Source organism: Eschrichtius robustus, chromosome 9, assembly GCF_028021215.1.
Source record: "Eschrichtius robustus isolate mEscRob2 chromosome 9, mEscRob2.pri, whole genome shotgun sequence".
Classification (NCBI taxonomy): domain Eukaryota; kingdom Metazoa; phylum Chordata; class Mammalia; order Artiodactyla; family Eschrichtiidae; genus Eschrichtius; species Eschrichtius robustus.
In genome coordinates, this window is record NC_090832.1 from 33507035 (window position 1) to 33534495 (window position 27461).

Consider the following 27461-nt stretch of genomic DNA (forward strand, 5'->3'; position numbering starts at 1 on the left):
CTGTATATATGTACCACATCTTCTTTATCCATTCGTCTGTCGATGGGCATTTAGGTTGCTTCCATGACCTGGCTATTGTAAATAGTGCTGCAATGAATATTGGGGTGCATGTGTCTTTTTGAATTACGGTTTTCTCTGGGTATATGCCCAGCAGTGGGATTGCTGGATCATATGGTAATTCTATTTTTAGTTTTTTAAGGAACCACCATATTGTTCTCCATAGTGGCTGTATCAATTTACATTCCCATCAACAGTGCAAGAGGGTTCCCTTTTCTCCACACCCTCTCCAGCATTTGTTGTTTGTAGATTTTCTGATGATGCCCATTCTAACTCAGGTGAGGTGATACCTCATTGTAGTTTTGATTTGCATTTCTCTAATAATTAGTGATGTTGAGCAGCTTTTCATGTGCTTCTTGGCCATCTGTATGTCTTCTTTGGAGAAATGTCTATTTAGGTCTTCTGCCCATTTGTGGATTGGGTTGTTTGTTTCTTTAATATTGAGCTGAATGAGCTGTTTATATATTTTGAAGATTAATCCTTTGTCCATTGATTCATTTGCAAATATTTTCTCCCATTCTGAGGGTTGTCTTTTCGTCTTGTTTATGGTTTCCTTTGCTGTGCAAAAGCTTTGAAGTTTCATTAGGTCCCATTTGTTTATTTTTGTTTTTATTTCCATTACTCTAGGAGGTGGATCAAAAAAGATCTTGCTGTGATTTATGTCAAAGAGTGTTCTTCCTATGTTTTCCTCTAAGAGTTTTACAGTGTCCGGTCTTACATTTAGGTCTCGAATCCATTTTGAGTTTATTTTTGTGTATGGTGTTAGGGAGTATTCTAATTTCATTCTTTTAAATGTAGCTGTCCAGTTTTCCCAGCACCACTTATTGAAGAGACTGTCTTCTCCATTGTATATCTTTGCCTCCTTTGTCATAGATTAGTTGACCATAGGTGCATGGGTTTATCTCTGGGCTTTCTATCTTGTTCCATTGATCTATGTTTCTGTTTTTGTGCCAGTACCATATTGTCTTGATTACTGTAGCTTTGTAGTATAGTCTGAAGTCAGGGAGTCTGATTCCTCCAGCTCCATTTTTTTCCCTCAAGACTGCTTTGGCTATTCGGGGTCTTTTGTGTCTCCATACAAATTTTAAGATGATTTGTTCTAATTCTGTAAAAAATGCCATTGGTAATTTGATAGGGATTGTATTGAATCTGTAGATTGCTTTGGGTAGTACAGTCATCTTCACAATATTGATTCTTCCAATCCAAGAACATGGTATATCTCTCCATCTGTTGGTATCATCTTTAATTTCTTTCATCAGTGTCTTATAGTTTTCTGCATACAGGTCTTTTGTCTCCCTAGGTAGGTTTATTCCTAGGTATTTTATTCTTTTTGTTGCAATGGTAAATGGGAGTGTTTCCATAATTTCTCTTTCAGATTTTTCATCATTAGTGTATAAGAATGCAAGAGATTTCTGTGCATTAATTTTGTGTCCTGCTACTTTACCAAATTCATTGATTAGCTCTAGTAGTTTTCTGGTGGCAGTTTTAGGATTCTCTATGTATAGTATCATGTCATCTGCAAACAGTGACAGTTTTACTTCTTCTTTTCCGATTTGGATTCCTTTTAGTTCTTTTTCTTCTGTGATTGCCATGGCTAGGACTTCCATAACTATGTTGAATAATAGTGGTGAGAGTGGACATCCTTGTCTTGTTCCTGATCTTAGAGGAAATGCTTTCAGGTTTTCACCATTGAGAATGATGTTTGCTGTGGGTTTGTCGTATATGGCCTTTATTATGTTGAGGTAGGTTCCCTCTATGCCCACTTTCTGGAGAGTTTTTATCATAAATGGGTGTTGAATTTTGTCAAAAGCTTTTTCTGCATCTATTGAGATGATCATATGGTTTTTATTCTTCAATTTGTTAATATGGTGTATCACATTGATTGATTTGTGTATATTGAAGAATCCTTCCATCTCTGGGATAAATCCCACTTGATTGTGGTGTATGATCCTTTTAATGTGTTGTTGGATTCTGTTTGCTAGTATTTTGTTGAGGATTTTTGCATCTATATTCATCAGTGATATTGGTCTCTAATTTTCTTTTTTTGCAGTGTCTTTGTCTGGTTTTGGTATCAGGGTGATGGTGGCCTGATAGAATGAGTTTGGGAGTGTTCCTTCCTCTGCAATTTTTTGGAAGAGTTTGAGAAGGATGGGTGTTAGCTCTTCTCTAAATGTTTGATAGGATTCACCTGTGAAGCCATCTGGTCCTGGACTTTTGTTTGTTGGAAGATTTTTAATCACAGTTTCAATTTCATTCCTTGTGATTTGTTTGTTCATATTTTCTGTTTCTTCCTGGTTTAGTCTTGGAAGGTTATACCTTTCTCAGAATTTGTCCATTTCTTCCAGGTTGTCCGTTTTATTGGCATAGAGTTGCTTGTAGTAGTCTCTTAGGATGCTTTGTATTTCTGCGGTGTCTGTTGTAACTTCTCCTTTTTCATTTCTAATTTTATTGATTTGAGTCCTCTCCCTCTTTTTCTTGATGAGTCTGGCTAATGGCTTATCAATTTTGTTTATCTTCTCAAAGAACCAGCTTTTAGTTTTATTGATCTTTGCTATTGTTTTCTTTGTTTCTATTTCATTTATTTCCGCTCTGATCTTTATGATTTCTTTCCTTCTGCTAACTTGGGGATTTGTTTGTTCTTCTTTCTCTAGTTCCTTTAGGTGTCAGGTTAGATTGTTTACTTGAGATTTTTCTTCTTTCTTGAGGTAGGCTTGTATAGCTATAAACTTCCCTCTTAGAACTGCTTTTGCTGCATCCCATAGGTTTTGGATCGTCGTGTTTTCATTGTCATTGGTCTCAACGTATTTTTTGATTTCCTCTTTGATTTCTTCAGTGATCTCTTGGTTATTTAGTAACGTATTGTTTAGCCTCCATGTGTTTGTGTTTTTTATGTTTTTTTCCCTGTAATTCATTTCTAATCTCATAGCGTTGTGGTCAGAAAAGATGCTTGATATGATTTCAATTTTCATAAATTTACTGAGGCTTGATTTGTGGCCCAAGATGTGATCTATCCTGGAGAATGTTCTGTGCGCACTTGAGAAGAAAGTGTAATCTGCTGTTTTTGGATGGAATGTCCTATAAATATCAATTAAATCTATCTGGTCTATTGTATCATTTAAAGCTTCTGTTTCCTTATTTACTTTCCTTTTGGATGATCTGTCCATTGGTGTAAGTGAGGTGTTAAAGTCCCCCACTATTATTGTGTTACTGTCGATTTCTTCTTTTATAGCTGTTAACAGTTGCCTTATGTATTGAGGTGCTCCTATGTTGGGTGCATATATATTTATAATTGTTATATCTTCTTCTTGGATTGATCCCTGGATCATTATGTAGTGTCCTTCCTTGTCTCTTGTAACATTCTTTATTTTAAAGTCTCTTTTATCTGATATGAGTATAGCTACTCCAGCTTTCTTTTGATTTCCATTTGCATGGAATATCTTTTTCCATCCCCTGACTTTCAGTCTGAATGTGTCCCTAGGTCTGAAGTGGGTCTCTTGTAGACAGCATGTATATGGGTCTTGTTGTTGTATCCATTCAGCAAGCCTGTGTCTCTTGGTTGGAGCATTTAATCCATTCACGTTTAAGGTAATTATCGATATGTATGTTCCTATGACCACTTTCTGAATTGTTTTGGGTTTGTTTTTGTAGGTCCTTTTCTTCTCTTGTGTTTCCCACTTAGAAAAGTTCCTTTAGCATTTGTTGTAGAGCTGGTTTTGTGGTTCTGAATTCTCTTAGCTTTTGCTTGTCTGTAAAGCTTTTGGTTTCTCCATCAAATCTAAATGAGATCCTTGCCGGGTACAGTAATCTTGGTTGTAGGTTCTTCCCTTTCACCACTTTAAGTATATCATGCCGCTCCCTTCTGGCTTGTAGGGTTTCTGCTGAGAAATCAGCTGTTAACCTTATGGGAGTTCCCTTGTATGTTATTTGTCGTTTTTCCCTTGCTGCTTTCAACAATTTTTCTTTGTCTTTAATTTTTGCCACTTTGATTACTATGTGTCTCGGCGTGTTTCTCCTTGGGTTTATCCTGTATGGGACTCTCTGCGCTTCCTGGACTTGGGTGGCTATTTCCTTTCCCATGTTAGGGAAGTTTTTGACTACAATCTCTTCAAATATTTTCTCTGGTCCTTTCTCTCTCTCTTCTCCTTCTGGGACCCCTATAATGCGAATGTTGTTGCGTTTAATGTTGTCCCAGAGGTCTCTTAGGCTGTCTTCATTTCTTTTCATTCTTTTTTCTTCAGTCTGTTCTGCAGCAGTGAATTCCACCATTCTGTCTTCCAGGTCACTTATGCTTTCTTCTGCCTCATTTATTCTGCTATTGATTCCTTCTAGTGTAGTTTTCATTTCAGTTATTGTATTGTTCATCTCTGTTTGTTTGTTCTTTAATTCTTCTAGGTCTTTGTTAAACATTTCTTGCATCTTCTCGATCTTTGCCTCCATTCTTTTTCCGAGGTCCTGGATCATCTTCACTATCATTAGTCTGAATTCTTTTTCTGGAAGGTTGCCTATCTCCACTTCATTTAGTTGTTTTTCTGGCGTTTTATCTTTTTCCTTCATCTGGTATATAGCCTTCTGCCTTTTCCTCTCGTCTGTCTTTCTGTGAATGTGGTTTTTGTTCCACAGGCTGCAGGATTGTAGTTCTTCTTGCTTCTGCTGTCTGCCCTCTGGTGGATGAGGCTATCTAAGAGGCTTGATGGGAGGGACTGGTGGTGGGTAGAGCTGACTGTTGCTCTCGTGGGCAGAGCTCAGTAAAACTTTAATCTGTTTGACTGCTGATGGGTGGGGCTGTGTTCCCTCCCTGTTGGTTGTTTTGCCTGAGGCAACCCAACACCGGAGCCTACCTGGGCTCTTTGGTGGGGCTAATGACAGACTCTGGGAGGGCTCACGCCAAGGAGTACTTCCCAGAACTTCTGCTGCCAGTGTCCTTGTCCCCATGGTGAGCCACAGCGCCCCCCCCCATCCCCGCCTCTGCAGGAGACCCTCCAACACTAGCAGGTAGGTCTGGTTCAGTCTCCCCCGGGGTCACTGCTCCTTCCCCTGGGTCCTGATGCGCACACTACTTTGTGTGTGCCCTCCAAGCGTGGAGTCTCTGTTTCCCACAGTCCTGTGGAAGTCCTGCAATCAATTCCCACTAGGCTTCAAAGTCTGATTCTCTAGGAATTCCTCGTCCCGTTGCCGGACCCCCAGGTTGGGAAGCCTGACGTGGGGCTCAGAACCTTCACTCCAGTGGTGGACTTCTGTGGTATAAGTGTTCTCCAGTCTGTGAGTCACCCACCCACCAGTTATGGGATGTGATTTTACTCTGATTGCGCCACTCCTACCGTCTCATTGTGGCTTCTCCTTTGTCTTTGGATGTGGGGTATCTTTTTTGGTGAGTTCCAGTGTCTTCCTGTCGATGATTGACCAGCAGCTAGTTGTGATTCTGGTGTTCTAGCAAGAGGCAGTGAGAGCACGTCCTTCTACTCTGCCATCTTGGTTCGAAAACAGTGCTTTCTATATACTTGTTATTTTTCCAAGCACTTTAAATATGTTACCTCATTTAATCTTTCCAGCAACCTTGCTTGTTTGGTATTATTATTACTAACCTAGTTTACAGAAGAAGGAACTTTGTCAAAGAAAAATTAAGTAGCTTGCTCAAGATCACACAGCTACTTAACAGTTAAGCACGTATTCAAACCAAGGGGGTCTGGCTCCAGGGTCCACACTCTGTTTTGTAATATTGCCTCTCATAGTCAGATCTGTCTAGAAAATTTGTCACTTCTCAGAAAAGATGATTTCCTATTCATCTATAATTGGTCATGGGCCAATGTGACCTAATCATTCAAAATACATTCATGACTCAGGCAGCTATTTAGGCCACAGAGAAACAAATTAGACACTTACTGGACCAATTCTTCGGGTAGTGTAGTTAATGGGTAGCCCGCCAATATACAGCATTCCCACAACATCCAGAATATCAGCTTTCTTGGGACTGATGGTTCTGTTGGAGGCACCGTCTACATAAATAATTCCTTCTTGCTTAATTCGAATAATCTTAATCTACCAAAAGAAGAGGAGTCATTAACACCAATCATAGATAAATTTCAAATATGCAGAGTATAAAACATAAGAACTTTTAGGATATTCCTTAGGAAAAAGTGAAACAACTTACTGAGTGCCTAGTATTTGCTAAACCCATAATATAAGTGAAATTAAATCTGTTTACAGAATGTCTCAAAGTCTGTCTTTTCCATTAGTACCATCTCCAAAAGAGGAGAAAATCTTCCTGGGTGAGTTTTAGATTGAAGACTCTTCTATAGTTGCCAAGTGAGTATCTGTATCAAGAGGTATGCTTGTTGTAAGGAAACTTGCAGATTGAGAGCCCTGTCATGAATTAAGTGGGTTGCAAAATTCATGCCCAATTTCAAAAGTTCATTGGTTTGATTGAGCAAAGCCTGGTCTTCCCAGCACAATTTCAGAGATGCTACATCTCTCTGCTTAAGAGGCACTTCTCGTGCAGAATTGCAGGAATGCAGTGCATCCGGGCTGCACTGCCATTTCTGCAGCAGCTGATTAGTACAAAGTCAGGGAGGAAGATGGAAGGCTGACTGGGCTGAAATGACAGCAGTGGATTGAATTATTTTCTGGGGCAGAGTGAAATAAAAAGTGTGGAGACTAGCTTGAGCATAAAATCCTTGAGTCTGAATTTAGGAAAAGGAGAATGTAACCCTGTGAAATGCTGGAGTACAATAATGGTTTAAAAATGAACCTACATCAGGATTAGAGTAATTTAAGACCTTATTTTACACTGATCTATTCTGGTTTCGGAAATAATTTTCTAAAAACCTGCAAGGATAAAAATCCCTCCTTAATTTGGCTACTTAGTGTAATCCCAGCATCATTGTGGCCCAACAATATGTCTTTTTCTCAAGTGTCATATTTATTATGCTATTAGCCAGAGATGAGAATAAACCTTAATGAGAGCTCCTGCATAAAGTATTTGCTAGTCATAAGCTCCCTAGAAAATTTCTTCTTTCTAGATAACAAATTAGTTGACTTTGCGTTTATATTATATTTTTTCAGGTTCCTTGGCTTTCTACATGATACGACAAGTCCAAATATGTTAATATATAAAATCTAATATCTAATAATATCTTACTCTAAAAATTAAACATTTAATTGGTCCACCTAGGGAAGCTTTACTTGATAGGCTACCACAGGTGCAGAGACAAATTCCGAGTTTTTGTTTTAATCAGGCAGTATATTATCTACTTGCAGTCATGCCAAAGAGGACAGTAAGCTGGCAGGTGAGCCTTCTGCCCATAATAGTACCAGCTTCTGGGTGTAAGGCCAACATTTAAAAAGTTGTTCCAAATGACTGTTGGTGGAAATGATACCCCAGTGGCCTTTAAACATGAGGTAGCAGATTCTCAGACTCTTGGTGTGCTCAGACCACTATGGGGTGGGGGGGTGGGGAAGGCAGCCATAGGGCCCATTTTAGTGTTGCCAGCTTTTAAGTTGGTCAAATATTATTTCATAAAGAGAGGTTATTTTAGCACTTTAAAAATAGGAAAATATAATCTTAGAATAAATATTATTCCTTTAAATTGAATACATAGAGCTTTATGATTAACACACTCCATTGTCCCATAACAACAATAATACTTACTTAGAGTATTGGAAATGTCTTCAATTGCCTGGCCCTAGTTTGTGGACAGATGTTTGGGAACCACAGATGTACAGCAATGATGGAATCTTATAGTACCATGATGAGGCATGTAAGTGGTCAACTATAAACCTACCCAGGTTTGATCACATTTTCCAAGGTTGGGCAGTCGTATATGGCACTTACTTTATTTTTAGCCTCGGCCACATTCCAGTAGCGCCAGAGTCAGTGTCTGCACTGGCAAGATAATACTGGCACCAGGGGAATGCCGATGGCTGCCACCCAGTAACCCCCTCGTAGGGAACTGCCAACATCCTGGGGACTATTACCTTGTGCCAATGGCCATCATTGATTTTGGTGGGGATCATGGTGTTGGTGTCACCACTTCCCAAGTCATAACTGAAGTAAGGCAATCCATTTCTCAGCTGAACTGTAGCAAAATCAGCATGATTGATCCGGGCCATGTAAAAGAGCAAGCCTGATTCAGCTTCGGTTCGCACTTCAAATTCAATGCTGAGACTGTGAAATAAAAGTATGTGAAGTAAAACAGAAGAATAAGAACGTTCTTATTCTAGGATAGAGTGGCATCTGATCATGGTGCTTTTTCATAAAGGATAGCAAAACCTTTTCCAAGGTGAGGACTATCCAGGCCTGCTGAGTTCCTAAACTGGCTTCTCAGGCTCAGACAAATATTGATATAATTCTATTCTTTACAGTACTCAGTGAACTAAAAAAGCTCACCTCATTTATTAATAAATATAGTTAACTAAACTTGAATAAACAAATACTTAGTACTTCCATTTATCGGTTCTTGTCTAATATCTCAGAATAAATCATACCGGTTTTTAACTTTGGCGTCATCAAATGCAATTGCAATGTGACTGTTTCTCGAAAGTCCAAACTGTTTGCTCCCTATCAGGAGAGCTGGTTCCGATTCTGCAGCACAAGGACCCTGTAAAATACCAAGGAGAGAAGGAGCAGAGATTTTGGACTCCATTCTTTAAAAATGTAATGCTGCTGTCTAATGGTTTCTTATATTTTAGTTTAATGTTCTCACAAAATCTCGTTTAAGTTCCTTAGAAATGAAAGCTGTCTCTTATTCATCTCTGTACTCTACTACATAGTAGGTACTTACTATTTATACTGCACCTTTGAATTGCCAAAGGAATGGTGCTCAAAAATATTCATTGATTAATTCATGTTTTCATTATCCTTTAAGGAAATCTATTATTCATATTTCTGAGAAAACTGGAATTTCCTTCTCACTTTTACTTCATTTATGAAGAGTTATATCGTTAGAAGATTGAACAGGGAAAATGACAAGCTTGCCACTGGGTTACAGGAGTAGAAAAATGTGTCCTTCTTGTCCTCCCTATTTCTCTCTCCCACCGTCTTACTTTTTCTTGAAAATTGTCGGTGCTAGAAGGTTTCCATGAATTTAGACTTTCAAGCTGGTGTATCTCAACTTGCAAGTCAGCCCATTCAGGCTTAGCCCGTTGCTAGGCAACCCAGCACACTTTTTAATGTAACCTGCCATACACCATTTCAACTGCCACTGTTCAAAAATCAACTTCCTAGGGTGCTTACAAGGTAGAGCTTGCTGTGGGGCTAGCTTCAGAGGCAGGCTTCCTGTGTAGTCACTGAGCTTAATGCTCTGCTGTCACCATTTTGAAATTCTTAATAATTTTTGAACAAGGTGCCCTGCATTTTCACTTGGCTCTGGGCCCTGCCAGTTACATAGCCAGACCTGACTGGGTGGACCTTACTTGGCTACTGTAACGCTCAGCTCAGTAGTTAATCAAGGCTCCTCAAATTACCAAAACCACAATTCCTTTCCTTGGTCTCTATTTTCACAAAATAGCTCCAAGTACAAGCTGCTTAAGAAGTCTTTTACAACACAAAGTACATGAGAAAATAAATAACCTGCCTGCTCTCAACAACACATCTGTTTTTAAAGATCTGCACTTAATAGCTCTGGATGGGCCACTGCCCCAGTGCGCGCTGACTCAGCAGAGGTTCCCAAACAGCCCAAGGCAGGCTTTTGATGCAGCCTGCTCTTCCCAGGGTGTACCTTGGAGATGACTCATCAGCGCACAGGAAATTTTTACTTGATGAGGAAAAGCCCTGCCCTCTTTTCTCTTGAGCTTAGTCAAATGGAGCACTCTGCCACAGCAGGTAAAAAGCTTTAAGTGTTTTGAAATGCTGTAAAATTGGGCTTTATGGAAGTATTTCCCTTCTTGCTTCCCAGGAGATGGTCAGTTACAAAGAGCAGACTGTGGCTGAAATTCACAGAGATATGCAAAAACCCAGCGGGTAGAACAGGAACATGCTACTTATTCACGCAGCTGAAAGGGCCTCTCTTGGAATCAACATGTGGCACCTTTCTTATTACCCTGACTGCAAAAAGAGCCCAAATGGAAAGGCCTTGGTAGCTTAATGTCTCAGCCTTCAATGATGCTATTAATAGAACTGGGATCATTTATCAACCTCTCAACGATATTTCCTGTAGAGAGGACCATCACAACACACGTAAGTAGCCTGTAGTCCTCCTCAGAAATCTCGAAGAGAATCCAACCCGCTGGGAGTCCATCAGGGGCAGAATTTAGCTAAAATATCTCTAAACCCTCAGCTCTGAAAACTGAGGGATTGAAAAGGTCACTGGATGTGGAGGAATTAGGGAACTATAATGTGTAGCCTAAAAGGAAACCACCAGCAGGTTATTTCCGTGTTACTGTTAACACTGTCTAGTGGCTACATATATACGTTAATATAAAACAACTTTTCTAATGTAATTTTTAAAATTATCAAAGTGGCTACTGTAAAGAGTAGGTCTTTTATTGGTAGCAGCTATTTGTCGTGGAGACCCTTTGTCTTTACGTGTTTTGGGCATTGTGGCCTGAACGCCATGCAAACCTTGCTTGCTGGTAGACTGGACACGTGATTTCCAACACTGGTCTTGAGCTGAGCAGCTCTGCTACATGTTATCAGATTTTCTAGATGAAAGAGGCCCTGCTTACATTGTTTTAGAAAAACCTTTGACTTTGTAAGGGTCCTGTTTGTTTAGAAGCGTTACATGGTACACCCACTTGAAATTTAGGAAGAGCAGTGCTACCCGGAGAGGCTTCTGGTTCACTATTACAGCAGGTGGATCCTGAGAAGCAGGTGGAAACAGTGGCTAATAAAACCGTGTTCTCAGATTGGCCCGTTTTATAGAAGAGAGTGATAACAAATGCATCACTCCATTAGGTAAACTCAAAGTATAAAGCCGTTATGTAAGTTCATTGTTCTTTAAGGACATCCGAGTTGACATTTACTGTCATCAATTTGCAATGGGACGGACATTATGGAAAGAGGTTAAATAAACTGTCTATCAATCAATAACCTTCCTTTATAAAACTGGCAGTTGAAAGAGGACAGAGAGGGTCCAGTGTAAGAGGATTTTCTGTGTATCTACTTTAGGATTTAAATGGGAAGACAATTCTCCAACAGTGTCTATAATCTGGTAGTGTTTTTGGTGCAAGCCTAGATGTCTCCTCTCACTTGGTTAAGGGGAGGCGGGATGGATTGTGTCTGCTTTGCATCACTTTCCCATGGGTGGATCTGAAACCAGGCCCGGCATTCCCAGCAGGTTTGCCTGTTGTGCCTCCTCTTCCTCGTCCCTCACACCCCTCAGAGGGTGGACCGCCTCACCTGGCCACTCAAGCAGCTCTTTTCCTTCTAATAGCATTTTAAAGAGGGACCATGTGAGATGGAATAGAAAATGCCCCAAGGTTTGCACGAGAATAAAATGATCTTGTCATTAAGGATATTTTCAACCCTGCTTCCCATAGAAATCTGAGCTAAGAGGAAGGGTCTTCTAATGAGGTAATTTTAAGGAACCTTTAAAGAATGGCTGTTGAAAGATGAATCGTCCTCCTCCAAGCCAGTGTGAGCTCGAGGGGAGGCATCGTCTTTATGGATGTGATACATGACCTGTTTTATTTTGGAAACACTGATCTCTGAAATGTGTTTGAACAATAATACAAATAGCAGTGGTTCATCAATCTCAGCATGTTACAATCCTGCCACCTTGTGGGGACTCTTTAAAGTACATATGGGGGAAAATAGGAGAGGACAGGATGTGCTTGCTCCTTATTTGTCTCTGCTTGGCAGGTGACAAGATGTGGGCAGACGAGAGGGGAGTCTAAATGTGGCCCTGCACCTGTTGGTGAGAACAAGGACACAGCTGGAGAGGATTCTGAAGGAAGCCATGCCGCCCATAGCCATGTTTAGGCAAGTGGGTAGAGCCGCAGGTTAGTAATGGAGCTTAACATTTTCACCTTCATACTGTTAATTAATTTCAGATCAGAATAGAGCATGGTCATTTCCGACTGCTGATTGTTGGCTGACATTTGGAAATGAGTTATTGGATTCAGGATGGCATACGATTGGTGGATAAGCATTCCTTGACTCTAGATTGGTGCAGAGTAGAGACTTCAGTTGCATTGATCAAAACTGGCATCTCTGTTCTTGAAAGCACCAAATGATGAATGATATAAAAATTGCATCATTGGAGTATAATCTGCAAAAATACTGATTCACTATGCTGTACACCTGAAAATAATGTAATATTGTAACTCAACTATACTTCAATACAAAATTAATTTAAAATAGCATCATTTTCTTCTTTCATGAGTCAAAAATCCTCTAACAAATGTGGGCTAAAATGACATCTGCGAAGTTGGGTGCTTCTTTGTGATGCTCTTCTTTCGGCATGAGTACTAAGCGGAAGATACTATTTACGGCACTGACTTTAATATTCTGAAATACAAAATCCCTATTCAAGCTGTTTACTGAGAAACTGAGGTATGTTAACTCCCTGCACATAAGCTTTTTTGCTAAGTAGTGGGCATTTGCTAACTCCCTGCATATAAGCTTTTTTGCTAAGTAGTGGGCATTTGCGGTACTATTTATTTACACACTAATGCCTGAACAGTAATTCTTTGCAGTATGGAAAATGTATGTTTCCCCTTTAAATACATATCAGTATCCAACTGATTTATCCTTTGGCCGGGACTGTACTTAGCTTTTAAAGTCACAGCATTCAATCTGCTGGAGGAAGAGCTTTCTTTTGCTCTGTTCTTTCCTTCTCTGCTCACTTCTTTCCCCCAACTCCCCAGGAGCCCCGAACAGCACAGGGACTCTTCATGGCTGTTTATGCTGCTTCTCTTAGTTATTCACGTTTTAAAATTTGAAGTTCAAAGTTCAACTTTCCAATAAACGTCAAGTAAAAAAACCCAAAAAACATGCAGCCAGCTCACTGTATACAAATCCACACAGGCCATGCTGGTTGTAAAGACTTGGTATAAACGCCGTATATACCTGCTGAGAACCTGTCACATTTTGACAATTTTCTGTAATACCAGAAGTCCACACTCTTAATCTCTCCCGTCCTCCACGAGAAATAGCCACAAATATAACATGTAGAAATGTTTTATCCAGCTCTAAATGGGCTGAAGAATAAAAGTATAAAGAGAAGACAGGCTACCACACTATCAAATGAGATAATACGCATAAAATATGCTCTCTGATCTATGATGTTCTGGCATGTATTAATAATAGGATTGACATAATCCATTTCACAGCCTTTCTCAAGATGCTCTTAAATTGCCCTGGAGGAGAGTGAATGTCGTCCTGTTGCTGTAAGTTGCTGGTGGGGAGGGGTACGATGGCATGAAGAAGAAAACGAAAGGAACTGACAATAGGAGAGGGTTTCTGTCAACTGTGCTAGAACAAATAAGAAACATATAGATGATAGGTAGTTCCCACTTCTGGAATTAATGTGTAAGTCTTAATTCTTAGATTCTTAAAATTCTGATATTCTGATTTTAAAAAAAGAAAAGAAAATGGTGAGAATTGAAAATGATAGGAGACTTGAGAGAGAATAACCATATCGTGTTGGAGTTTGTTTAAAAAGCAATGCTCGCCCTCCTTTTCCTAGCGCTGGATCTCATCTCACCCTAACAGTGTGAAAGGTTAAACGAACTAGCTCCCTTAGAAGAATGATGGAGTGTTACTGTGAGCCAGGCATGGTGCTGGGTGCTTTGCATACAATGTATAATTTAGTCCATGATAATCCTCAGGGTAGATATTATTCTCATTTTTCAGTGAGTTTACTTACATTGAGAGAGGACAGTAAGTTATTCATTCAGTGAGCCCCCCTGAGTTCACTGAGTAAAGGTAGGTGGGTTATACCAAGACAGGCAGGCAGACCCGTATCGTGGATAACTTGGATTAAAGACCCAGTTTATTCCCTCAGTGACTCTCAACGCAAAGGAGCTGAGAGGGGATCACGAACCATGTCCCTCTTCCCCAGTGAAGAAATCAGCTATATAACTGGATGTTGTGGAGGAATCAAGGTTGAAAGACCGCTGCTTTTAATTTATCTTTTTAAACATTTATGAAAGCAAAACACGTTTAAGAATGTTTTTTGAAATGTTGAAAATCATCTCTGGACCATATACCTCTGCTGTTAGCATCTGATGCATTTCTTGGAAAGGTTTTTCTTATGCATTTTTCTAGCTATTGATATAGACATGATAATGTAGTATACAGAGTTTTATTTCCTGTTTGTTTTCCCCACTTAACATAATGTCATAAGTATGTCATCCTCAATTTATATTGTTTCAATTGAAAGATTTTAAGTATAAGAGTAGAGTATGGTGGCGTATTAAAATTTGCATTTTATGGACCTGTTCTCACACTTCTAGGTACCACTACCCATTTTGTTGGGATGGAGTTTAACGGTGTCCCCTGCCATGCTTCTAATTTTCAGTCTTGGAAGCTAGCAGGTTGTGTTTGCAGCCCATATTGGCATTTATCCTGACTGACCTCTACACATATTTGCTTACTGTGTTATTTATGTTAATGTCTACTTTCTCAAATATGTCTCTCAGTCAGTTTCTCCTTCTCTGGTAGGCTCTTAATAAATATTTGTCATAAATGTCTTATTCATCTTTGCATTTAGTAGCCTTTTAATAAATATTTGTCATGAAATAAATTGTCAAACCTTTAAGTAACCTTTAAAAAGCAGACACTTCTCTCCACACACACAAAAAGTAAAGAATGAAGATAGATAAGGGAAAGAAATCAGATTAAAAGAGGAGATATGTATGGTTTCATGATCTGAAACTCTGAAAATACAGTACAGCCCAATAGAGATGAAAAATTCTAAAATATGTAATTTTGACCACATAGTCATAAATAATTATAATGTGCAAGATCTGATGTTCTATGAGTCTTTCTGTACCAATGCACGGGACTGCTACTCAACCTCGCTTTTGCTTTTGTCTTATCTACTAAGTGGAATGCTCTTTTTTGGAGAAGTTAAAACATATACTGCTGAGAGAAAATGGAAACTGGAATAAGAACAGAAGGTTATAAGAAAACTTAAATGAGTTAAAATCTCCAGTCCAGATGGGAAAGTACCTTTGTGTTCAGAAAAAGGGAAAAAATGTGATCTCTAGAAACCGCAGAAGGATATGCTTGAGACCTCCTATAAAACAAAGTTTGTGTTTTAGAAACTCAACTAAAAGAAAAGAAAGGTGATCACTGAGGACCAGCAGGGTTATTCACCAATAAACCAGACCAATTCAATGTGGACTGGCTGAGGGACCTGATTCAAGAGAAGTTCAAGTGATACAAAGGCCCTCAAGGTTTTGGTTGACCGAATATGGTACCTAATGATGAACTAATGGCATGATCCATCCGTGTAAAACATTAAAACATTCCCAGGTGTATTAGTAGAATATGATGACAGACCAGTGAAAGGAGGAACTCTGCTGTTCTCTGAACTGGCACTCCATTTCGAGTAGTATGGTCTATTCTAGGTGCCATATTTTGAAAGAGATATTTCAAATGTAAGAATATTATCAGTGTGAATATGGGAATTAGAAATTAAGAATTAAGAAGAATGCTTGCGATAATGGAATATTCAGCCTGGGAAAGGAGAACACTTAGCTGTTTTCAAATGCTTGAAGGGGTGTTTGTTAGAGAAGATATAATGTGTTTGGCTACAGAAACACAATCATTACGTAGAGGTTATAGGGATGCAGTTTTACTTCATTATAACCAGTGGCTTTCTAACAACTAGAGCCTGCCTCATCGTAACACTGGAAAATCCTTGTCAATGGAATGTTCAAGCAAAGGCCGTAAGTCCACATCAAGTATCATATAAAAAGATTCATGTATTAAGATGGCGATTGGACCAGCTGGTCTCTAGGGCTTCTGCTAATTACAATTTATAATTCTAAGTCAGTTGTTCAGAATTTAGGATCCACTTTCCTATAGAATCCAAATGGACATTTGGATCCGAGGTCAAAAACGTTTATTTTAACCATGGTGTTTTTAAATTCTTCAGTTGAAAACACTTTCCTGAGTCCAGGGAACGGATATGAGGGATAACAGTCTAGAGAACGGTACATGAGGCAGAAGGGAGGGAGGATCATTAGCCTTCCCTTTGCTGGGGGAAATCGAGCATAAGGCCACATTATGAAAGAGCTAAGGAAACATTCTAAAATCCATGTGGCAGATCTCAGTGAGGTCTTAGGAGAAAATCAACTCCTTGAACTAATCCCCACATGACTGACAGCCTTTCACTTGCTAGCTGTGCTGTGTGATTGCAGGTGTCTTCTTCTGTGAACTGGGGCTAATAATACTTCCAATGATATAAATAAACATAAATAAAACAATTAATAGCTTGTGAGAATCAAATGAAATAATGGATATATCGTGCCCGGCAGAATGAATACTGGACACATACTATATAGTTACTTAGTAAATGCAGGGATTCCTCACAGTATCTATGTGTGTGTGCTTCTTCCACTTTTCAAAGAACTTCCACATACATTACCTCATTTGATTCTTACAATAATCCCATCGGCAGGCAAGGTAGGTGTAATATCCACATTTTACAGAGAAGGAAATGATGCTTGGAATAAATGGCCAGTTTTCCTAAAAGATGATTATTTGGCTTCACAAAGTGTTGCAGTGATAAGGAACCAGATTGTATAATCAGACCCACTGGATCAAAATTCCTATCCTGTCACTTACTGGCCGTGTCTGGGTGCATTACTTAGGCTAGCTAATTCTTATTAACTCAACTAAAAATGGGATGATGGTATATAGGTATATATTTTACACAGCTGTTAGGAAAATGACAATAATATGGAATGGAAATTGTTAAAAAGCAGTCATTATGATCATTACTGTATAGTAATCATGCCATTTATTAAATGCTTAGTATATGCTAGGGGTTTAACGAACATTTTTTTAAATCCTCATAATGACTCTTTGATATACGTGTCGTTAGTATACTCACTGTACAGATGAGGAAACTGAGGGGAATAGATTAGCCAAGTAGCTTTCCCACATTCATACAGATGGTAGGTTAGAGAGCTGGGATTTGAACCCAGGCAGTCTGACTCTGGAACCCACGCTCTAATCAAGGACATACTACCTCCCGTGCTATGAAATATTTTGTGTGTGTCTCTCCGTCACACAAACACATATGCACATACACATGTAATCATATTAGACATGCACATTTGCATGATGTTTAGAAACAATTTTAATTATGTGTTACTGGTTTTAAAAAACAGAATACCAAATTGTATGCATGGTATGAGATCTACTATGTAAAATGCAAATGAAAGGGGCTGAAAATCAATATGGTTGCCTCTGTGTGGTGCTATGGTAGGTGGGTTTTATTCTTGATTCTGTAGACATTTCTGTGCTAACTTTTCAACTGAAAACACGTGCCATTTTATAAACAGGAAAATTAAAGGAGAACAGATATATAAAAGAAAGTAATCCAAGGAAGATGTAAGGAGAAAAGGTTTTCATCGACAGGTGACCCTTCCTCTAATTCTAGCAGTAGAGTATACTAGATATCCTGAATAACCTTTGTTCTGAAAATGACTAAAAACACAGGGTTAAAATGAGAAAGCGATGGGATATAAACACTTACATGTGCCAGAACTGGGGTGGGTGCAGGTACGGCTGGGGTGGGAACTGGCTCTGGCTGGATAACTGTTTCAGCTGGAATTGCTCCATCTTCATCCTCAGGTGGTTTCTCATGGGCACAGCGACCGATGTCTGCATTTTTGAAGGATACAGGCTGTGCAAAGTCCATAGGGCTAAGGGAATATAATTAAAATTCAATACTTTCTCCTATTTTTCATTGTCCTGCTTCCTTACCATGACATCAAATTTCCCCTTTCCCATTTTAAAGGTCATCAGTGCAATTAAAAAAAAAAAAAATCTAACTTGAAGATCTTCACTGTTTCCTTCCCCCTATGGTTTTGGATAGTGTAGATGCAACAGTGATGCTCATACCAAAAAAAAAAAATTAGTAACAAGGAGATTCACTTACACAGAGTTTATAACAAGGTTCCATATACAGCCTTCAAAAGGAGAAATATTTCTGAGTGGGGAAGGTTGAAATTCAGTTGGAGCACCCCCGACGAAAAGCTTTTTAACTTCTATCGCCTGTTCTATTGTCAGATTTTGCACATGCCTTCTGTCTTCATCAACTTGAACAGTAAAGATGCTGATAAAATATTGAAAATAAACAAGTATAAAACACACAACGTCCAACACAACCGGAAATCCAACTCTTTCCTGCCACCCCGTACCCCTCCTTCCTGAAGCTTTTAAGAGAGCCAAGTTTGACGATTAGGGATTCGACACCAAGCAAACAGTACTGTTTCTCAGGATCTCGTCCCTCTGCCTCCCTTGTAAACTTTCCTTGAGAGTTTCCGGAAACAAGGCAATGGTGCAGCTGCAACACTAGCCTCTGGTGGTGGTTGACAACAGCGGCCTTACACGTGACCCTGTGGAGCAGAGGCTTCTGTAAGGGGCAGTAATGTCTAATCGCAGGAGGCTCAGTCGGTTTAGCACAGCATGGGGTCACGTTTTGTGTAGCTCTTTATTTCTTGCTTTGTGCTAGCTGTTATCTTCTTGCTAGGGAACAAACTGTACTCCTGAGAGCTTAGATTGCAGGAATCAACAGCAAACACTTACAGGATGTTTTATAAAGAATGTAGCTGCTGGCTTTTGAATAGAAGAGGCAGGCCAGAATACCATGCTAACTGTTCTCGGCAATGATTTTCCTTAGTGGCGGTTTCATTAATTTCCCTAATTTGCTTATGAGAGATAACTCACACATGACTAATTGAGCACCTCATGCTACTTATTCACTCTGTGGATCCTGGGGCAAAGAATCAGGAGACAAAGAGTTCTGCTGATGAAAATGACCAAAAGCATTTTCTCTTTTGTTCTAGAAGCAGGTTTTAAACTTTAGTCCCAATAGTCAGCATGGGGCTCTTAGTCATAAGTGTTAGTCAATAGCCCGAGGATCATGAGTGGATTACTGAAAACTCATTTCACATCTGGCGAGAAAACCCTAAGCACTTAGGTGGAAAACTCAGTTCTAAAATGCCATTTTACTTGATTTAGAAAGAAGAAAAACCACATGTAGAATTAGAAACAATAAACTAGGGCAAAGATGCTCTGAAATGGCACTGAACAACTGGCCCACTTTGGGACAATTCAAATGTAAGAGAATAAGACAAAGAATAGATGATATTGTTGTGGCTCAAAATGTCATTATTCAGGAGGTGTTAGAGGGAGCAGGTTGGGTTTAGTTTCAAAGGCAAAAGAGGAGAAATGATACATTGATGTTTTGCCAGACTCTGGGCCAAGGACCATAGCAATGGTCCTTTCTTACTGGATCATAGGGTGGAGATGTAGAATGAGCCTGAGCTTTCAGAAGGAACAGACTGGAATTAAGCACTAGTATGGAAGCTTACTAGCTGTGTGACCTTGGGCCAGTTATTTAATCTTGCTCAGTCTCATTTCATTCATTTATAAAATGAGGATAAGAACACCTATTTCAAACCATGGAAAGCATTAACTAAGGCATTGCACTGAGTCTGTACTACTTAATAAGGGCATTGCTAGAAGACTATAGCTGAATCCAGTTTCCATTTTACATCCGAGGAGCATCAAATCTAGGTCATTTATTTAGTTCTTTGTAAACAGGGGTATTACCTACATGTCCTCTCTGATTCTGGTGCATTTCCTTTTTAAAAAGTATTTATTCAAAAACGCTTTACTGTGGACCTACTATGTGCAAAAAGCATTATCAGAATCATTACATTACTATTAGTATTGTGATAGGTCAGCTGAATTTCCTTAAGATTTCAATAGTTGATTCTTGAAGTTTTATAATTAAATATTTTATTACTTAAATTCTATTTCTTATTTGTATGGAATATTGATCTAAGATTTTTTTCAAACCACCACCAAATGAACTGCGTACATGGTAAAAGATATTAAGAGAAGTGCCCTGATATTTGCAATTTACATGAGAAACAAAATCTGAAATTTTTAAAATTGATGGTAAGAAAGAAATATTTGGGTTGCAGTGTCCAAACCATGGTCCCTTTCTGGAAACCTCAAATTACTCCTGAAATATTTGCTACAACTTTGTGGTCTTTAACCTAATTCTGTACCTGTGTGAAGAATGCTTTCACGTAGGAGAATACCTACTTGCCTGAACGTCTACTCCAGGCTCTTAGGGTTTACTGTTTTCGTCCAGTTAGAACTACTGGCCACTGAGGTAGACTCCAGGTGGAAGGTCAGAGGGCCAAGCAGTTATAAAAGGCAGAGGTCACTGGAGTACTAGGAAATTAGATACCAAAGTGAAGGGAGTGAAATTTTTGCAGAGGAAGGGGTAGAAAAGGAGAGAGAATGTGGGAGGAGGGGTAAAGAGAGGCAGAGAGGGAGAGAAAAAGGTCAAGAGTAATATTGAAAAGTTTGCCTCTCTATTTGGTAAAAATCTATTGATTTTATGAGGTGGTATTAATGGTATTAAAATTGCCATCTTATCCAGAGTTTTAAGAAAAGAAATAACAATTGACATTTATGGTCTAAATAGTGTTGGAAGAAAGCAAATATTTCCAAGTTAATAGGAGTATCATAATCAACATGAAGTAATACAAATCTCTGAGGTCACAAAAAGGGTGAGACTAAATAGCGGGTGAGCACAGATGGGGGTGTTAAAGTCAAGTATATCTGGGTTTAAATCCTGCCTCTGTTATTTACTAGCTATGTGATTTTGGGCAAATTAGTTAATATATCCTCATCTGTGATGAAAGGATATTAATACAGATCTCACACACATTTAGAATGACTCAAGGACATAATCTTTGTTTAGTATTTGACACAGAGCATGCCATAGAATTGAAATGAAGCATTAAAATATGTTTCTGGGAGATGTTCTTAGGGTCATTAGTGATCTCTAGTTAATCAGTTAATTGAGGTGCTCGCCTAAAGGATAGGTGATGATTGTTTTTTGACCTCAGAGTGCTGAATGAGACATTATGGTGCAAATGAGTTCTTGCTTTGCCACAGACTGCAGTGACAACCCACTAATATGTCCAATACATTATCCTTTAATTAACAGCGAATAGTAAAACTGTTTGTTTATATGGCCAATTAACTGAACGACCAGTTTTCAGGGGATGTACTATACACTGGGCTTAATCAAATAAAGGTTGGCTTGATGGCCAACAGCTGTGGAGCTGGCATAATAAAATACCCTTCTTGAAGAGACACCTGTTAAAAGGACACCTTAGCATAACATCATAATGCACTTGAGAATGTCAGAATCCTTTCTCGACAAAATAACATACTTGGATGATTTTTTGGTCAACTATATTTGTCAGATCTGCATTTGCTTCTTGAAGTTATTTAAAATTTAAAGACTTTAGAAAGTCTTTCCTACAATGAGAAGGACTAACATTTGGCAAAGGGCCTGAAATCTAGTCTAGAAGACATGTAAAATCAGTATTCTAGAGCATTCCCTAAGATTCAAATGAGAAAATTCAGTTTGCATTTCTCTTCAGAGACCATGACTGCAATATGTGCCTATAAGATTAGTAAAAGTTCTTAGTTTGTCCAAATATTGATCCCTCATTTGTCTTAATCATGGTTTCTAAACATCTCAGTTAGAAGATACTCTGCAAGAAGGCTTAGTATCAATTCATCCCACAACCTAATGCTCTGTGTAATAGAAAAACATGAACCAGGGAGAGCTTCGTCACTTACTTAGAAGACAAGCCATTCTTATTACTTATTTAAACTGTTATCCACACAAGAGGATGATTAGAAAACGGAGGTCTTTAAGTACAGAATAACATCTGCTTACTTGAACTTTTGCTACACATTCATACTGTTGTTGTGTTTAAAAGTATTCTCTGTGTTTTGAGGTTTCATCAGATTTGATTTCCAGGTCTCTTCTATGTCTTCAGTCTAATAAATGGATTGTGGGTCTGGAGGTCTGAAGTCTCTGGGTTTCTGTTTTCTTTTTCTCTAATTGTTCGTCTAAGTTCATTACCTCTCTGAGTTGTCATACAACATTTTGATGAAAAAAAAAAAAAAACAAATGACTTCCCCAATAAAGTAAGTATGAAGTACTGTAGCATTCTGAAGAAATGAGAAATCAGCTTATAACACTAATAAGCAATTCCCTGACTCAGGGCTGGGAAGCAGGTGCTCTGGTGGATCTGCAGAAAGGCAGCCTCCGTGCACGGATGGCAAGACAGCAGCTTTCTCCCTTCCCTCTCTCAACTCTGTTCCCTCACGGAGCCGCCCCGCAGGGACCCAGCACACCTTGGCGGGGGGTGGGGGAGGTGAGGGCCGGGGACGAGGCATGCGCAGAACCGTGCTCCGTGGGTCCTGCAGCCGCGGCCGCGCTCTATCTGTGACGGATTTTTAAGCAGCTGCCATAACTGCTTTGGAACCTGAATGAGACAGCAGCTGCCAAAGGCTGGTATGCCCTACTTGAGAAGAGGGTATCTGAGAGGTGAGGAGGGAGAGAGTTTTCTTATGTACGCTTCAGAGGATGCATCTGGTTTTTCCAAAGGTGGAGAGGAGAGCCACCTAGCATAAAAACGTTAAGAACAAGACTCCTAAGGGTCAAGGGAAATGAGGTTCCCGAAGTGTGAAATATAAAGAAGATGAAATTAAACTACTTGATAGTTTTGCAATGCATCGTATGTCCATGCACACAAAGGTCCAGTAAAGGACTAAGGCAAGCAAAGGAGTTCGCGTTAGTTATGACAGTACAGTCAGTCGTTAGGACTATTGTTACCCTCTAGCTCTCTCTACATGAACAGAATGTTCTCTCCCGTCGTGAAACAGACTCGGCTCTGGTTTGACGGCAATTTTCCTCATTGTTCGTGCCCCTGTGGAGAGATGCACTTCCAGACGACCCTTGTTCAGGAATATCGCATAATAGGCCTGCAATAGCAAATGGTCATTGAAGATTAAAGAGGAGTCTCATCTATGACTTACCTTAGTTCCCTGACAGAACTGCGTATTCATCCGCTCTGAGATCTTACCTGAGAAGTTAAGACTCAGTATTTTCTTAAAAAGAGTATTTAAAGCAGCTGGAAAGAGCTTTTTAATCATTTACCATTTTTGCTTGTTAGATGATGTGGAAAGTGGAGATATAGCAGTCTCTGCAAAGCAGATTTGCAATGCTGAAAGGAACAGTTGTGCTGGCACTGGGCTTCTAACTCACAAAACCCATCAGGAAATAAAGGGTGTCAATAAAATCCCTCTCCCTTGTATTCACAAACGGACTGCTAGCTTCTGGAAATGAGGTCTGACTCCCAACCTCACGGCATTTTGAGTGTTTAGATTTCAATTCGTTCTCTGGGCTGGTGGATAGATTGCTATCAACATGTAACTTGTCTCCCACATTTAGAAAGAAGGAAGACAATTTTTCATCCACAAACAGGACTGCTTTCTTTTTGCTACTGTTACTATAGAAACAGTATGCTTTTGAGATCAGTTTATGAACCCCAGGGAGCTTGAATGCAGTCCTTCTCCCCAAAGCTGACGCTACGCTTGCTGCCTTTCTTGTGGAGCAGGGGGGTGGCACCTGATACACGGTGATCACTTGGTCCTCTGCGAGTCACCTGAGGTAGTGGAGATGGTTTCATTCAAACATCATAACGTCTCCAATAACTTACAAAATCGTCTATGCCGCGGCATGTCCAACACAAAATGGCCAGAGGATCTGGATTAGTGCTTGCCATTCATCAAAAGGGACAACTGCCATCTACTCAATTAAAATTTTTTTAGCTGGCTGAGTTCTCAAACCCCTTTAGCAGAACATAATCACAAATGACCCTATGGGTATCAAAACTGGTAGCTTTGAAAAATAAAGTATGTCATTTAACCAGTATTGATTCTACAACAGACATGAACTATTTAACATTGTTTCCTCTTTCAGATAGCATTGACAATGAGATCTTAAAAATTAGATACTCATTATCATTAAAATGTTGAACCATTAACATGTTATTTCTAATTTACTTTGTACTATAGTGCTTAATATTTTCTCATTTTAATTGTTTTAATGGGAACATGTTTTATTTTAAGAACTATCCTGAAATCTGATGACTCAAGTCCATTTATTTAGTTCTGATGAGGAGAAATCTGAAAACGATGGGTGGTGCTTAACTATTTGACTGTGACCTAGGAAACACATATCCTTTAGTGAAACCTATTTCAGAATGTTCGATCTGGCCCTCTTATTATAACTAGCTTATCATTTGTAGCAGTGAGAAAATAATTTTATTTTTATGATTAAAAGATAAAGGCTTTAAGAGAACAGTTATATTTTATATTTATTCAGTGCTTATGCATAGTAAAAAATGAGATAAAATACCACTTTTTCTCCCTCTACTCTTCAAAAAATATTTTTTGGTTTTTTTTTCTTCCCAAAGAAATCCTTTTCTTCCCTAAGGTCAAAGGTTATCCTTTTATATTTTCTTCTAAACTTTTAAAACTTTTTTCCTTTCATATGTAAGGCTTTAATTCATTGGGAATTTATTTTTCTGTCTGGCATGAAGTAGAAATTAGTTCATTTTTTTCTATATGGATAACCAATTGCCCCAGAATCATCCACTGAAAGGGCCACTTTTTCCCTAATGATGTGCAATGCCACCTATTGCCAAATGTTGTTTCCATCTATACTTGGCTCTCTATTCTGTTCCACTGACACAGAGTTATCCATGAATTAACACCATACTCCCATGATTCAAAACTCTAGCTTCTAATGTGCTGATACCTGCTAGGACAGTCCACCAACTTATTCTTCTATTTCAGGAGTTTCTTGGGCTTTCGATCTTTGATATAAATTTTAGAATTAGCTTGTCCTGATTTACAAAAAGATAAGGTGGTATTTTCATTGAAGGTGAATCTACATATCACTTTGTGGAGAACTGATATATTTTTAACACTGAGTCTTTCCATTAACATGTTGACTTTAATAAGTAGTCTGATGTAATTTTTCAGTAAGTTTTTAAATTTTTTCCATATAGGTCTTACATTTGTTTTGTTATATTTATTCTTAAATTATATATTTGTTCTTGTACTATATTTACTTGTTCTTTTGTTATCGTATTGGCTAAGACTGATATAGTGATAATATTCATCTTTTCTTGGGCTTGATTTCATAGAAAATGTTTATAATGTTTTCCTATCAAGAAGCCCCATCCTGTTCTTAGTTTACCAAGTCTTTTTTGTTTGTTTGTTTTTAATCAGGAATGGTTGTTAAGTTTTACCAAAAGTTTTCTCTGCATTTATCAAAATGATTATATGATTTTAGGTTTTCTAATATCAAGCCACCTTTGTATTCCTGAGATATTGCAAATTACTCATGGTAATGCATCTTTGGATTTTATTTGCCAATACAGCTGACCTTTGAACAACACGGGGCGCTGACCCTCTGCACAGTCAAAAATCTGAGTATAAATTATAGTCAGCCCTCCCTATACGCAGTTCCTCCGTATCAGATGTTCTGCATCCTCAGTTTCAACCAACCTCGGATCGTGTGGTACTGTTGTATTTACTATTGAATAAAACCCGTGTATATCTGGACCTGTGCACTTCAAACTTGTGTTGTTCAAGGGTCAACCATATTTTGTTTAGTGTTTATTTTTTTTGTGGGGGAAGAAAATAGTATTATTATATGACTACCCATTACTAAATTTTAAATGCTAAAAGTGATTTTAAAAAACATATAATCACAAACAACACAACCTGATTTACAAGAATGCATGCATAGTTAAGGCTATATTTGTAAGGCACTCTGTACTTTGGCCATGGCATACTGGTAATTCCTAAGAACGCTTTCACTGAAAAAAATGAGACTAAATGGAAAAATGTGTATCTTTAAAAATGTGATTGAAAGTATTGGAGGAATATCCATGCAGTAAAGAGTTATGGTGCCTAGATCAGGACACCTAAGAGACAGCTTTTAACAGAATCAAATGGCTAGGGGGTATGAAAACTAAAGCTCACGACCCTACAAAGCAGACACTGTGCAGGCTTTATTTTAATGTCGCTAGTGTCCATGCCTGTGTTGGTTGTGTTCTCTTCACCTTCTCCTGCCCAGGTCCATTCTCTGCCTTCTCTCTGTCCAGAGAGGGTGCAGCAGGTTAGGCTCCAACAGACTGCATCACATTAGCTAGTGAAAATGGGAAACTGATCCTAAAAAAATTTAAATTTAAATTTAAATGTAAGGGACTCCATCTGGTTATCTACAGATCTGGTAGGAAATTGGACTTAGAAGATTAACACAATGTGAATGTATTTTATGCTTTCTCTCTTTATATATGCAAAACCCATATGAAATATGGATGTAAATACAAGTGTGTCTGCACCTAGAACTGACCAACAGGAAAATCCTAGTGGAGACAATTGTCCTAAGAAGATGATAGTGGAAATAAATGATGCAAATCAAAAAATATAAAAACAATTTATAAACTGTAAATGATTCACCTGAGTCTCTATAAAATAATTATTTTATATAAGCATTAGGGAAAAATGCGTTATTAGCTAGGTGTGAGGGTACCTGTCCAGTTTGCCTTCGTTTTCTCCTAGGTGGCGCTGGTGTCCCTCCACTTCCCAAGAGAATAATACCAGACTCATTCTTGGTGCTGAAGGACAGGTTGATTTCTGTTCCTACATCAATAGGCACAGGGGACAGCTCTACAAAACCAGGCTTCGGGAAGCTAACTGTGTAAACGTTCTTTGGTTGAAAGGAAAGAAGGGAAGAAAGCATTAGAAATGAACATGTAAATTAATTTCTCCATCTCACTCACCCTCCTCAATGCACTCAACGTTACTATGAAATACAGTGTCATTTTAGAACACATAAAAACCCACAGTTACATGGAGAGCTTAAGAGCAACTAAAGAAATATTATTTCTAGCTGTAACTGAATTTTCTGAGCAGTTTGAGTTAAAATAAAAATTGGGGCCTCTGCTTTTATTCTAGAACTTTTGATTTGAAATATAAAAGATTATCACTGACAGGTAACATTTTCTTTTGGTTTAAATCTGTCTTGCTAAGTCTCCCTTGAAAACTCTCTAATGGATCCCTGGAATACCATCTACCAACTAATTGCTTATGTTTTATAGCTGAGTCTGACCATGGTCTCTGTCTGCATTCTTCCTCAGTGAAGAGCCCAAGGTAAAGATGTCCGCTGCTCTCAAGTATATAAGGACACTCTAGCGGAATTTTTTAAAAATCAGATACAATCTATATCTTAAAAAGAAATAAACCAAATAGTTCTTAGTCTAGGTTTCTTCTCAAAATGAAAGTAGTGTCATTGTCCTTGCTGATAATAAAATTAAAACAG

The 27461-nt window shown here is 38.7% G+C and overlaps 1 protein-coding gene across 2 annotated transcripts in view; it reads right to left on the reverse strand.

Moving 5' to 3' along the window:
* Positions 1-27461, reverse strand: part of LAMA2 (laminin subunit alpha 2) — a 623525-nt gene that overhangs the window by 9621 nt on the left and 586443 nt on the right. For both annotated transcript variants that reach the window (XM_068551053.1, XM_068551052.1), the window contains 7 exons: positions 26673-26849; positions 22896-23044; positions 18111-18287; positions 17706-17874; positions 8539-8651; positions 8029-8218; positions 5938-6093 (listed from right to left, as the gene is read on the reverse strand). In XM_068551053.1, coding sequence (XP_068407154.1) covers positions 5938-6093; positions 8029-8218; positions 8539-8651; positions 17706-17874; positions 18111-18287; positions 22896-23044; positions 26673-26849 — 1131 coding nt within the window. The remainder of the gene's footprint in view (positions 1-5937; positions 6094-8028; positions 8219-8538; positions 8652-17705; positions 17875-18110; positions 18288-22895; positions 23045-26672; positions 26850-27461) is intronic.